The following is a 12924-nucleotide window of genomic DNA, read 5'->3' as shown; positions in this document are numbered from 1 at the left end:
CTGGACGCAGTACTGCAGCTGTGGCCTCACCAAGGCTGAGTACAGGGGGAGAATGATGTCCCGGGATTTGCTTGAGAACCATCTATAGATGCAAGCCAGCGTTTTGGTCGCTTTAGTAGCCACAGCATCGCATTGCAGGCTCATGTTCATCTTGTGGTCAATGATGACCCTCAAGTCTTTCTTCCATAGTGCTAGCCAGTGTAGCACTGCCGAGCCTATAAGGATGCTGCAGGTTTTTCTTCTCAAGGTGGAGAACCTTGCATTTTTCAGTGTTAAACACTATCAGGTTCTTGCCTGCCCATTTGCTGAGCCTGTCCAGGTCAGCCTGGATCACCCTCCTGTCTTCGGGTGTGGATGCTTTGCCCCCAAGTTTGATGTCATCAGCGAACTTGGCCAGTCTGCTTCTGACTCCAATGTCCACATCATTAATGAAGATGTTGAACAATATGGGTCCAAGGACAGAGCCTTGGGGGACCTCACTGGTCACAGGACACCATGATGAGTGACTGCCATCAATTACTGTCCTCTGGGTCCGACCATGGAGCCAATTTTCCAGCCAGCAGATCATGGTGGACTCAAGGCCACAATTGGCCAGGTTCACCAAGAGGTAATCATGGGATACCAGGTTGAAGGCTTTTTTGAAGTCAAGATATATGACATCAATCTCATCTCCCTTGTCCAGGTGATAGGTCACCTGGTCGTAGAAGGAAAAGATTGGTCAAGCAAGACCTACCTGCAACAAACCCGTACTGGCTATCCCTTTGAATGTTGGTGTTGGCCAGTCCGTTAAGGATGGCCTCTTTAATAAACTTTTCTAAGATCTTTTCTGGGATAGAAGTTAGGCTGATGGGCCTATAGGTAGCCGGATCCACTTTCCTCCCTTTCTTGAAGATAGGCACCACATTGGCCTTCTTCCAGTCTTTGGGCACTACACCAGAGCTCCAGGAGTTTTCAAAGATCTGTGCCAGGGGCTGTGCTATGATGCTTACCAGCTCCTTGAGTACCCTGGGGTGTAGATTGTCAGGGCCAGCAGACTTGAAGGTATCCAGCTTCTCAAGGTGTTCCTTCACGATGTCAGCATTAATGGAGGGCAGGGGATCTCCCTCATCTGGACCTCCCTGTCCCGTAGCGGGCATGGGCATCCCATGGGACTGATGAAAGACCGACGCAAAGTACCCATTTAATAGGTTGGTTTTTTCCTGGGCGTCAGTTGCCCCATCTGGTTTAGCAGGGGTCCAATGTTGCCCTTGCTTTTCCTCCAGCTCCCCACATATCTGAAAAAGGACTTTTTATTGTCCTTGATGCTTGAAGCTAGTTGAAGTTCAGTTGCAGCCTTGACTTTCCTGGTTTGCTCCCTGCAGGATTGGACCAGCGCAGAATAATCCTCCTTGGAGGTGAATCCCATCCTCCATCCTTTGTAGGCCTTTCTTTCATCCTTTGTAGGCCTTTCTTTTTAGCCTCAGGAGGTCTGCTATTTCTCTGGAGAGCCAGGGGGCTGCTGTGCCCTTTTGCTGCCTTTTCTCCGAGATGGAATAGACTTAGCTTGTGCATTGAGGATCACTCCCTTGAGGAGCAACCACTCTTCCTGAACTCCCCTCTCCCTGGGGTCATGGTCTCTTAGGAGGCTTGTCAGTCAGGCCCTGAGCTTGTCAAAGTTGGCTTTTCTGAAGTCAAGGACTTCCGTGTTGCTGACTGACTTGCCATCTTTATGGCGGATGGTGAAGGTGATCAGCTTGTGGTCACTGTCACCCAGCTTCCCATCAATCATTAGGTTGCCGATTAGGTCATCCCCTGTAGCCAGTATCAAGTTGAGCAGCGCTTTGCCTCTTGTTGGCCCATAGACTTCTTGAGTCAGGTAGAGGTCATCCACGCACAACAGAAAACTTTGTGACCACTTGGATTTTGCTGAGTGATTCTCCCACTTGATGTCCGTGTAATTGAAGTCACCCATGACAACCATGGTCCTGGAGCATGCGGTCTCAGCTAGTTCCTGGGCAAACTCCGGGTCAAGCTCAGGCCTTTGGGTGGGAGGTCTGTAGTAGACTCCCACCATTGTGTCCCCTGTGCCATGTTCCTCACATATTTTAACCCAGAGGGTCTCCAGTCATCCACCTGGTCGCCAAGATAAGCTTGCAGGGATGCATAGCTTTCCTTAACATAGAGAGCTACACCACTGTCCCTTTTTTATCTACATGATCCCTCTTGTACAGGGTATCGCCATCTATACCTGAGGTCCAGTGATGGGTGGAGTCCCACAAGCTCTCCGTTATCCCTATGACATCATAATTATTTGCACTGAGCAGGAGGACAAGCTCCTCCTGCTTATTCCCCAAGCTCCTGGCATTTGTGTACAGGCAGGCAAGTGTCCCCTTGGGGGCTCTCCCCTTGCCCACAGATTGTACCAGGGCTGGGGCAAGGGTGGGCTCCCTTAAGTGCCTTGGCCTGTTGGCTTTGCAAGGGTTGCTCAGTGGGCCAGCAGTGGCAGTAGTCCCCCTGTCCCCCAAAGGGCTTAGTTGAAAGCCCAGTGGAGCAGGTCAGCCAGTCTGGCTGAGAAGAGCCTCCTCCCCAGGGGAGAGAGGTGGAGACCATCTCTTCCCAGCAGCTCGCTGCCTCTCTTGCCAAAGAGCGGGCTGTGGTCATGCAAGCCAAAGCCTTCCCGATGACACCAGCACCGCAGTCTTTGGTTGACTACGTGGATCCTGCTCTCTCTCCTCAGCCCATAGCCCGAGACTGGGAGGATCAAAGAGAACACCACCTGTGCCCCCAGACCCTTTAGCCCCATTCCCAAATCCCTGTAGCGCCTCATGACCTGGCTGGGAGCGCTCCGAGCCATGTCATTGGTGCCCACATGAATAAGGAGCATAGGATAGTGGTCTGTGGGCTGGAGCAGCTTTGGGATCTTCTCTGTAATGTTGTGGATGTGGGCCCCCGGGTAGCAGCAGACTTCCCGGACTAAGGGGTCGGGGCGGCAGATTGCCCCCTCAGTCCTCCTCAGGATGGAGCCTCCCACAACAAACACCTTATGTTTTGTCTTGGGGAGAGCAGGGACGGTAGCTGCAGTTGAGCCTGTGTTGCCTATGGGAGCTGGCAACTCAGCAGGCTCTGCTGGAGCAGCAAGATCTGTGTACCTGTTGCTAAGCTCTGGCAGGGCAGGGGCCTTGGTGCGGCGGGCCTTAGGGCCCTTGACCACCTTGGTCCATGCCCCTGACTGGACAGAGTCAGAGGTCCCGGAGTCCTCCTTTGTCCTGGAGGGAGACGGTGGTCTACCTTCCGACTCCTGGGGAAGAAGGGCCTGGCAGCAGGAGTCAGTCTCCTGCTCACAGTCCCTGATGGCACGCAGTCTCTGGACTGTGGCCTGGAGCTCCTCCAGCTGGCGTGTCAGAGACCCCAAAAGGGAGCAGACCCCACACGGGGAGGTGGCCATGCTCCCGAGCCAGGGGGTCCGTCTGTGTGGAGCCTGGAACCATGGGCTCCATCTGGGTGGCCGTCTCTGAGGTGCCCGGGGGGGGCCACAGAGTCCAAGGGGACCCTCGGGGTGCAGCCCGTGCCCATCCGTGTCATGCCTCTGGTAGGCTGGCTACGTCTGGGACTGTCTACCCTGGGGGGTTCGCAGGCAGGGTCTTGAGCCCTCCCGTGCACCCTCCTGCGCAAACTTCACGCTAACTCACGTGCCAGCAGACAAGCGTGCCTGTTTGCACAGCCTGTTCACGCGGCTCCGGTTGCGCAGCTCCCTGTGGGGCTGGGCGAAGTGGGGGCCTGGGCGGGGGACTTGACCCAGCCCGGCTCCATGCAGCCGCCTCCTCCCACTCAGCGAGCGGTTAACCCCCTCCCACCACGGGCTCCACTTGCTGCTGGCTGTGCTGGGGGTTGGCGGGAGGCTCTGAGACTGCTGGGGAGGTGTCTGGGGGGCTTTAGGAGAGCGGGGGCATGGCTGGCGTTCGTCCACACGTCTCTCACTGCTACAGAGCCTAACTGGGGCTTTTTGTGCTGTTGGCAGGCACTTTTAAACTGCACTCATGCGCAGTGGGCCCGCTATCAGGGAAAGCTCCTCTCGGGCAAGGGGGGGCCCTGCCCAGGTTTTGCGGGGATGTAGGGGGACGGTGGTCTACGCTCTGGCTCCCGGGGGAGAAGGGCCTGGCAGTAGGAGTCAATCTCCTGCTCATAGTCCCTGATGGTACGCAGTCCCTGGACTGTGGCCTGGAGCTCCTCCAGTCCCAGCCCTCAACCCTGCCCCATTCCCTCCCTCACTGTGTGGGGGCCTCAATCTGTCCATCTCCCCCCAACCCCATAGACTTACCTGTAGGCAGCTGGGAGAGCTGCTCTCCACTGCTGCCTGGAGCTGTATTCCTGGCCGTGTGCATGTGTGCACATGTATACATGCACATAGTGCCCTCTGCACCCTGCTTCCCTCAGCCCCTTGCAGGCTGGAACTCTGCCGACTTCAAGGAGAAACATAGTTTCCCATAGTGAATGGAAACCCTGGATCCCTGCACGATACTGTGAATCTGGGACAAATAATGTCCTGGAGTCATGAAGCCCGGGACTAGGACTTGAGGTTCCTCTTTTGGGACTGTCCCACCAAATTAGGGACACCCTAGCTGGAACGTACCCTGACCCAGACTACTCTATCAGGCCACATTTATGAGAGGTGGGGGAGGAGAGCATAAACCCCTTAATTGTCAGGAGGAAGTAGAATCCACATCTTCCATTAGGTTATTGTATAAAAACACAAGGTCTTCTTTCTCCTCCTCTTTTTCTTCCAGCTCTTCTTTAAAACAAAAAAGTGTTACCTGCTCAGTACCTAAAAGAATGACTATAGGTATCTGTCCCCAGGAGAAGATTTTTAGGGTACAGATCCTAAGTGGACAATGGCACTTTCCTGCACCCCTGAGTCAGATCCCTAAGCTCAGGGAAGTGGGTAGATTTCAGACACACCCTGTACTCGGCATTTCCTGTTGGTGTGTTCTACATCACTCGCTTCTTGGAGTACAAGTTAGATCCTATTTGGAGCAGATGAACTTTCCCTATGCCCTGCTGAGGGAGATAAGCATAGCAGTGCCTTGCCTCTAACTTGTAGGCGCAAAAACTTTTCTCAGTTCTTCCTTGAAGAAGACCCATATACTGGAAAAATGAAAATCAAGCATAGATGTCTGAAGAGACGGGAAAATCCATGTTTACGTTCTGCATGCTGTTTTCTTTCTCTTTTTGTTTTCAGTCTGATATGAATTTTGATAAGCCTGAACTTCTGATATTCCTGTTTGCATAGCTGTAATTTAAAACCACCTTTCCTTACAAATACAGCTACCCATTTTTACTGTAGTCTTAAATTCATTAACTTTCTAAATTGCAACCTTTTTTAGAAGTCAAGGGCCCATTGTTTTGTTAATCCACTAATGTCCTTTTGAAACCAATTTTAATCCATAGTTAGATCTGACTTGCATAGATGTAGTATTTTGTCAGTTTTATAATGTAGCCTTGAACAAATTGCTTAAGAAATTCATACTTTTACTATGCATACCTTTTAGCAGAAAAGGAGTAATACTGAATACTGTGCTATCATTCTTTTAAATATTTGATTTAAACTGATTTTATATATGTATATGTGTATGTATGTATATGTATGTGTATATATGTGTATAAATATGTATGTATATATGTATGTGTGTGTGTGTGTATGTATCTATGTATGTATGTGTGTGTGTGTGTGTATGTGTGTGTGTATATGTATATGTATATGTATATGTATATGTGTATATGTATGTGTATAGGTGTGTATATGTGGTATATTTGACATACTGAAAAGTGTTAATTCCTCCCTCTCATTCCCATCCTTCTTTAAAGAGCTAAACTGAAATATGCAAAGCTCAAAAAATATTTGAAAGAGATCTGTGAACGGCAAAAGAATGCTCTTCTGCGAAACCAGGAGCTTTTAAAAGAGTTTGATCATATTGAAGCTCGTTTTAGGACCTTTCCAAGTTCAGAGAGACTTCAGAAATTGAAGGTAATATTTTGTTAAAATATTCTCCTGCAGCAATTATCATACTATAGGGGATGCCAGTTGGACTTCGGGAATGTGTTTACATCAAGATTTCAGATGGTGTTGGATGTTATTCTGAAATGTTTAATGTTTGTGTTCTTGGGAATAGGGAAAATTGAAATGAGCTAACGAATGACCTTTTGGACTAAACAGCAGCCAGATGGGTGCCATGTGCCTTCATATCTTTCGGGAACAAGGGGAATTTAGGGCAAATAAGCACATAGCAGGATTGTGCCATTTGTTTGCAGTAATACCATGGTTTATTTTTACCAATGCAAATATAAGCTAAATAGATGTGGTTATTCCAAGGCTATTTAAGTTAGAATTAAAAAGAAACTTTGGGAAGGTTATGAATAGGCTCAATAGCTTATTAGTTAAGTCACTTACCAGCAGACCCAGCTTCCCTCACCCAAAGGGGGTTTAAAGCCTTTGTCTTCTGCTTCCTAGCAAAGTGCCCTAATAACTAGCCAATGTGTTGTTGTCTCAAGTAGCCTCCACTCCTCCTATCGGAACTGGTGTGTTGGGCAGCAAACAGGGGAGGATGTGTGGCACCATGAAGGTGTACAAGCCAGAGAATGTCTTGCTCAGTGAGATGGATGATGCTCCGAATTCTAACTTGGGCCCTTCTTCTAGTGGAACAGAAACTATTCCATTGACATTGATGTGTTTTACCCCATGGATATTAAATGTCAAGTGCAATGGGACAGCTTCCAGGGGAGGGCTGCAAGCAATTCAGGTAGTGCCTAGTTTGTTGCTTGCTGGCTGGAGCACTTGGGTGGGAAGCAAGAGACACAGGTTCAAACTCTGTGTGAGGTGGGTTAAAAGATTAGAGGACTGTCTTGTCCTCCACTATTACTTTGCTTCTAGCAAGTGTGTGCACAGGGAGATCCTCTTTATTCAAGCTGTGTGCAAGTGTCAAAAAATGCAGTTGCACTGATATGTATGTGTTACTTAGATGTGTGTGTGGGGGAAGTGCGAGAGGGGGCGTAATTTAGAATTTAGCTTTTTCAGATTTGGGTTGCTGGAATGCTTCACCAGGTCAGGTGCTCTGTATAGGAATGGAAAGTGACATGATAAGAATATCTTAATCCCAAATGACCAGATTAAATGGAACCAGAAACTAGTAGAAGTTATAGCGCCAGGCATAACTGGCATTAACAACTTTGGTTCAAAAGGAAAAAAAATCAGGTGTGTTTTTGTTTCTTTGTCCAGCCACTGCTTCACTGCTGTTTCTAGAAGGTCTGGTTAGGCAAATGATTAACTTGTTGCTGATCTTACCAAATGCACTGTAACCAAAGTATCTCAGTTTTATGGTAGGAAACATTTTCTCAGTATGAAGGAGATCACAAAAGTGATTATGTAAGCCTGTTGTTTTTTTTTTTATTTTTAACAAATTATAGGCACTGAATGTGTAACATGCAACACAAAATTAGCTTTCTCTTTCTTGTTCCCCTGGCTAGTGACACTACACAATCAAGAGCTTTTTCTTGGGAATGGTCCTTCTGTCTTACAAGAAAGTTCATTCTTCTTTGATCCCATGAAACTCAGACCTTGCTATTCCTTTTATAGAGGTAGATAAAGTTGCAGTTTGAAATATAGGCTGATATAGCAGTTGTGCCCCAAAGTTTGATCATTTTGTTCAGCAGTATCTTATTACAGAAATAGCTGCCATACAGATTCTCTGACATAAAATTGTTGGGTTTGCAAACTATTTTCCTTTCCTTTTGATAAGAGCATGCTGGGTACGCTATGAACATTTAATTATGGTAGCTAGAAATTAAATTGTTAGTAAGTTGAAATTTCTAATCATCCTTCTGTTTGGGTCTTTTTCATGGTATTAGAATTTAAAATTAAAATAGCAACAAATTGTCTTATGCCTTACCTTTTAATACAGCAATAACTAGCATATAAACATTTATTTACTACTTTTTCTTCTGAATTGTTTGAAACAAATTGGATCAAAACTGTAAAAGAAGTTCACTGTACTTACGAGAGAGAACATTTTAAATATCTGTTTATAGAAAAGACTTATTTTTACAAAATGGCAACTTTTGGGGCTGAAATACCTTCAGATTCTAAATAGGCCAGTAAAAGTAACAATTATATTCTGCTGAAGTTTTTGATTTTGTACTGTTGCTTGTACTTTGTCTCAATCACTAAGCAGCACCTTTTGAAAATATGAAATTCTAGTAACGGTCTTGGATTTTAAAAAATTGTGCTACTTTAAATATTTGATATATTAAAACGCACTCATAGAACACTTGTTAACTACATTTGGCTTTTTAAAGAAAACTTCCCATTTTCTATGCGAGTTAGATGCATGTTTTGAAAAAATCTTGTTGAAATACCCAAATATTTTCTTAGAAAAACAATTTAGGTAGAAGCCTTTAGAGCAGTTCATATCACATAACATTAACATAGTGGTTACATTTTAGTGGAATCGCATCTAATGTGTACTCCGTTATGATCAGTGGGGCATATTCAGTTATGTTTCTAAATTAGCACCTGGAGCTGGTAACTGTTTTTCCACCTTTAGTTATGCTACTGATTCTTCTTTTGTTTTGAAATATAGTTTCCTTAAATGAAACAAAAGACTAACACTTTAAAATATAGCAGTGCTTTTGCTGTTCAGGAACTAATTAATCTGATTCAAGTATGCCTTTACAAGATACTGGTCTTACAAACCAAAATTTAAAAAAAGTTGGAAGGGGGAGGTAAGCTTCTTAAATAGGTTTCTGTGTATGTGTTCTGGACCCCCAGTAAATTTCTTAGTTCTGAAAAATCAACAAACAGTTAGCAGTTTCCAGGGATGTCCGTAGACTTAGCTGAAAGAGCACAGGATGCAGGAAGACTAAGATCCAGAGTTGGGAGCAAGAGGAGAGAAATAAGAGCCCCATCTTTGTATGGGGGAAACAGTGGGCATAAATAAAAAGGAAGGGGAAAGTAAATGTGAAATTACAAGGAAGAATGAGAGAAGGTAATGAATGGAAGCATAAAGAACAGAGCGAGGCAAAAAATAGGAAAATATTTTAAAATATTTTTTTAGGTCTCTCTCAGCTTCTCCAAAATCCTATGTGAGGCATGTTGGAGCCCCACAGTTCATTTGCTTAGTGAGTCTTTATTCCCCTTAGTATTTGTTGCTGAAAATCAGAATAATTTTGAATTGGTAACCCAAGTCCATCTGGATTGCTCTGAAGGAGTATGCCAGGAAAGCTTAAACTGTTATAAAGCATTGTTATCTTTTATCTTTTGCACCTGTGAACAGGTACAAAAGGCTCATCTGGAGTGTTTTATATACCCTATACAAACGGTTCAACTTGCTTCCACCTCACAAAGTTAGGATTATACCTTCTCGCACAGATTGTATTTGGCAGCTGGTACAGCCTTTCATAGGTACAGTGACAGTAGGCAGGTTGCCAGCAGCCCACAGACCTGTGGATAATAAGGGGCCTATTATCTGGAAGCAGGGGGAAGATGGCTCTTTTGACATGGCATATTACTGTGGCCTTACACAGGGACATGAATATTTGCATATGGGGTCAAATTTCTGATCGTTCTAGCACTGCCCTGTCTCTGGTTAGTGCCATCTTTTCGGAGTAAGGTGCAAACAACCACTTCTGGAAGCAGTAATGAGATGCACACCCCTACAGAATATTACTTCTTACCTGCTACGGTTTGAAGTGGGCTTGATCTAAAACTTAAGGGCTTTTATCCCTTCTGAAAGGTTTGTGTTTTTCCATGTCTGTTTAGTGTTTCTCGGTTATTATGGATATTTGTTACCTATCTGTCCAATCCTTTTTGGATCCTGCGAAACCCTTGGCCCTGGTGCTAAAATGTGGCAGTGAGTGGGGAAAATTTCTTTTTTTTTCAGTTGGAAATGAAAAGCAACACATTTTATTACTGTCCCTTTGTTTTTGCATTTCTAGAAAGGATGATCTGCCTCCTTGATGCTAGTTCTTGTAATAGTCCCAATCTGTTCATTGTTTAAGTGGAAGCTTTTCATGCCTCTAATAACTTTTATTGCCTGCTTTGGAACGCAGTTTATTTTTAAATAATTTTTTAGATGGTTTAATCAGAATTCTTCATGCTGATGAAATTTTTTTGAGCTAGTAATACCGTTGCACTTAAATTTCTTACTTTTAAAGGTAATTTTCTTGGTGCCTGTTACTTTATATTGTAGAATGAATAATTTTCAAGTCCTAGTGGCTGATCTACTTATACTAAATTTTTCAGAGGTAAGGAGGGTCTTTGGAGTAGATATAAAATGTGCCTGTAGGTGGTAATGATTTCTGCTGTAATACCCCAGTGACCAAGTGAAGGTCTTATGCCTGCATGGTCATTCTGATAAAGTGATCTCGGAGCTACCTCTGGCTAGCGTCTAGTAATTTTTAAAGCCTGGTGCTTGTAGTAGCGTCTGTAAAACATCCTTTCCCTACCTATTTGCAGCTCTGTTAGCAGTGTCCTGTATTCCACCTATGCATTGCTATGGATGGTATCTTGTGGTACATGCTGGGTTTGTAGCATTTTGCATAAAGTCGCTTATACTGTACTTCTGTAGAGCAGAACTGTAACAGTTCTGCCTGGCTGGTTGTATACACGTGTGGGAGGGGCAGAGAAGAGACGCACCAACATTTACAGATACTGTGCAGCTTGGTCCTTCATTCAACACTGATAGCAATTAGTCCAGAGTTTGTGTTCATATCATAATGTGCATCAGGTTTTTATAGATTTATTTTATATTTTTAAAATGGGACCTGTATGCCAGTTTAACCTTCTCTGTATAGAAAGACATTGATCTGGGCCATTACTGTTTTATATGCTAATATGCATGTGAAGTTTTTCAGTATTCCTGTTCAGAATTGTATACAATTAATTAATTTTTCTGGATTGAAGCCATTTTAACTTAGCTTGTTTAGCAAAGCAGAGGTCATAAACCCTTCCTGCTATGCTGAAAAAAATGAAACCACTGTTTGATTTTCTGTTTGTTGCAGTTATCATTAAAATTTAGTCTGGCATATAGGTATGAAAGCGCAGATTAGGTTGTTAGAATGTTAATGTTTTTTAGTGGAGAAGAGAATACTTTTAGGAACTATGTTTTCTTAAAACTATATACAGTGTATGAGGATTGTTGACAACATCTTTTAAATTGTATCCGGGTTTTATGTGTGGTTTTACACTTTGTTCACTAATTGTTGCTGAAATCATAGCCAAAATTTAAGCTTTTGAAAAAAATATCAAGTGTTTGAGTTCTGAATGTAAAAATCTTGTGTAGCATATAGTCCTTTGTTCTTAAATAATACTGTTTCATATTTTATGAACAAGTCTCGTATGTGGAAAATAACATGTTCCCTGTATGTAAGTTAGAAACTGAAGTACAGAGCTGTCAAAGTTAATTATTTTTCAGATTGATTTCTCATTGTATATTGCCTGATTCAGACTATCTAGTTAAGTACATCCATTCAGTACCAGTGTAATCTGTTTTTAAGGTTTACAATTACTCACAAAGTACTAATTATAGGTGCAGTATATGCTTAGCTTTCAAGCAGTAGTCTTTTTATGACTGTATTACATTTGGTCAATTAAACAATGTAGTGGAGGTGAAGACATTTTTATGCAGTTGTTTGTTAGTAACATTAAACCAAGTTGCTTTTTTCATGCTATGTTGCTTTTTATAACATCTGCTCTATATTCTCTTCTTGGAATAGCTCAGTAGGCTGTAAGGTGACGTGTATAAGAAATAAAAAGTCTAAAGGTTGAATTTGGTTGCCAAGTTATATAGATATACTTCCAAATTATTTTGGCTGTAATAGCACATTATAAAAATACAGGAGTCAACAAGTTGCTATTACTATGCAGGCTCTTAAAATAAGTGAACAAATATAAATGAAAAGCTGCAGAAAACAGCCTACAAATCATGTGCTTTTGTTTTGCATGGAAATTAAAATAGATTATGAAGAAAAATGGGGTCTCAAGATGTTTTCATATGAGATGTTATAAATATTTTTGCTTTCCTCGGGTAAGATGATTTTCTAATTACCCAGTATTATTGTGACCTTGATTTCTGTGATTACCGAGAATATTGTATGGTATAATTGTCTGTTGCTTTTTGTGTATAGGTCTAACTTGTATAGTATATGTAAATATTTACATAATAGGTTTCTTTTTGTTTAGGTACAAAATGAAAAAGAAATTAACAGTACGCTGATACTTGACAAGAACAACATGTTGATAAAAGGTGACAAGAAAGAAGGTAACAATAAGCAGGTAATGGAGAATAGTAGAGACTGTACATATATTGTTACTCTAAGAACACTTACGAGTTTTCTTACAAGATGGTAGGTACTGTTCAGTAAATGGGCTGTTATAAAAAAAAAAATAACTGTGCAATTGTTGCTATAATATAAGGCATGTTGCTTAAGCACTGTAGTGTAATTCTTTTAATTAATCTTCCTAATTTGATTGTTAAAGATACAAAAGACCCTGATGGAATGATGGGGCAGGGGGAAGTGTATATATTTGTCTATTTATATAGCATTTTTATATTCTATTATCAAAACAGTCTTAAGCTCTGAAAAAGTATTCTTAATGAAAGGTATACACAGTGTGATAATTGATTCATAAGTTGTATTTATAATTTTGTACATTTTGACCTTTTCTTAAAAGAAGCAAAAAGAGATTACATATCTAAGCAACAGACAAAAAGACTGACAACGAATACTTAAATATATTCTACTATATATCTGCAGTAATGCAGGCTTCTAATCCCTCCTCCTATCTCCATATAAATGATACAGTTCAAGACCATAGCTGTTTTCTTCACTAAAAGCAGTAAAGCTCTTTTAGATGAAATGTCTAAAAACATCTTGTAATAACTTGGAGCATGCTGG

General features: G+C 42.7%; 1 protein-coding gene across 4 annotated transcripts in view; it reads left to right on the top strand.

Annotated features, from left to right (window-relative positions):
• The window catches only part of KIZ (kizuna centrosomal protein), a 124267-nt gene that overhangs the window by 21659 nt on the left and 89684 nt on the right, over positions 1-12924 (top strand). For 3 of the 4 annotated variants that reach the window (XM_090051932.1, XM_090051941.1, XM_090051948.1), the window contains 2 exons: positions 5842-6001; positions 12209-12301. The exons of the other annotated variant lie outside the window; for it this stretch is intronic. In XM_090051932.1, coding sequence (XP_089908058.1) covers positions 5842-6001; positions 12209-12301 — 253 coding nt within the window. The remainder of the gene's footprint in view (positions 1-5841; positions 6002-12208; positions 12302-12924) is intronic. 4 annotated transcript variants of the gene reach the window in all.

The sequence above is a fragment of the Crocodylus siamensis genome, chromosome 1 (assembly GCF_052110815.1).
Source record: "Crocodylus siamensis isolate JL-2025a chromosome 1, ASM5211081v1, whole genome shotgun sequence".
In the NCBI taxonomy this organism is placed as follows: Eukaryota; Metazoa; Chordata; order Crocodylia; family Crocodylidae; genus Crocodylus; species Crocodylus siamensis.
The sequence above is the reverse complement of the archived record's forward strand: the minus strand, read 5'-3'. Positions and strand labels throughout refer to the sequence as shown.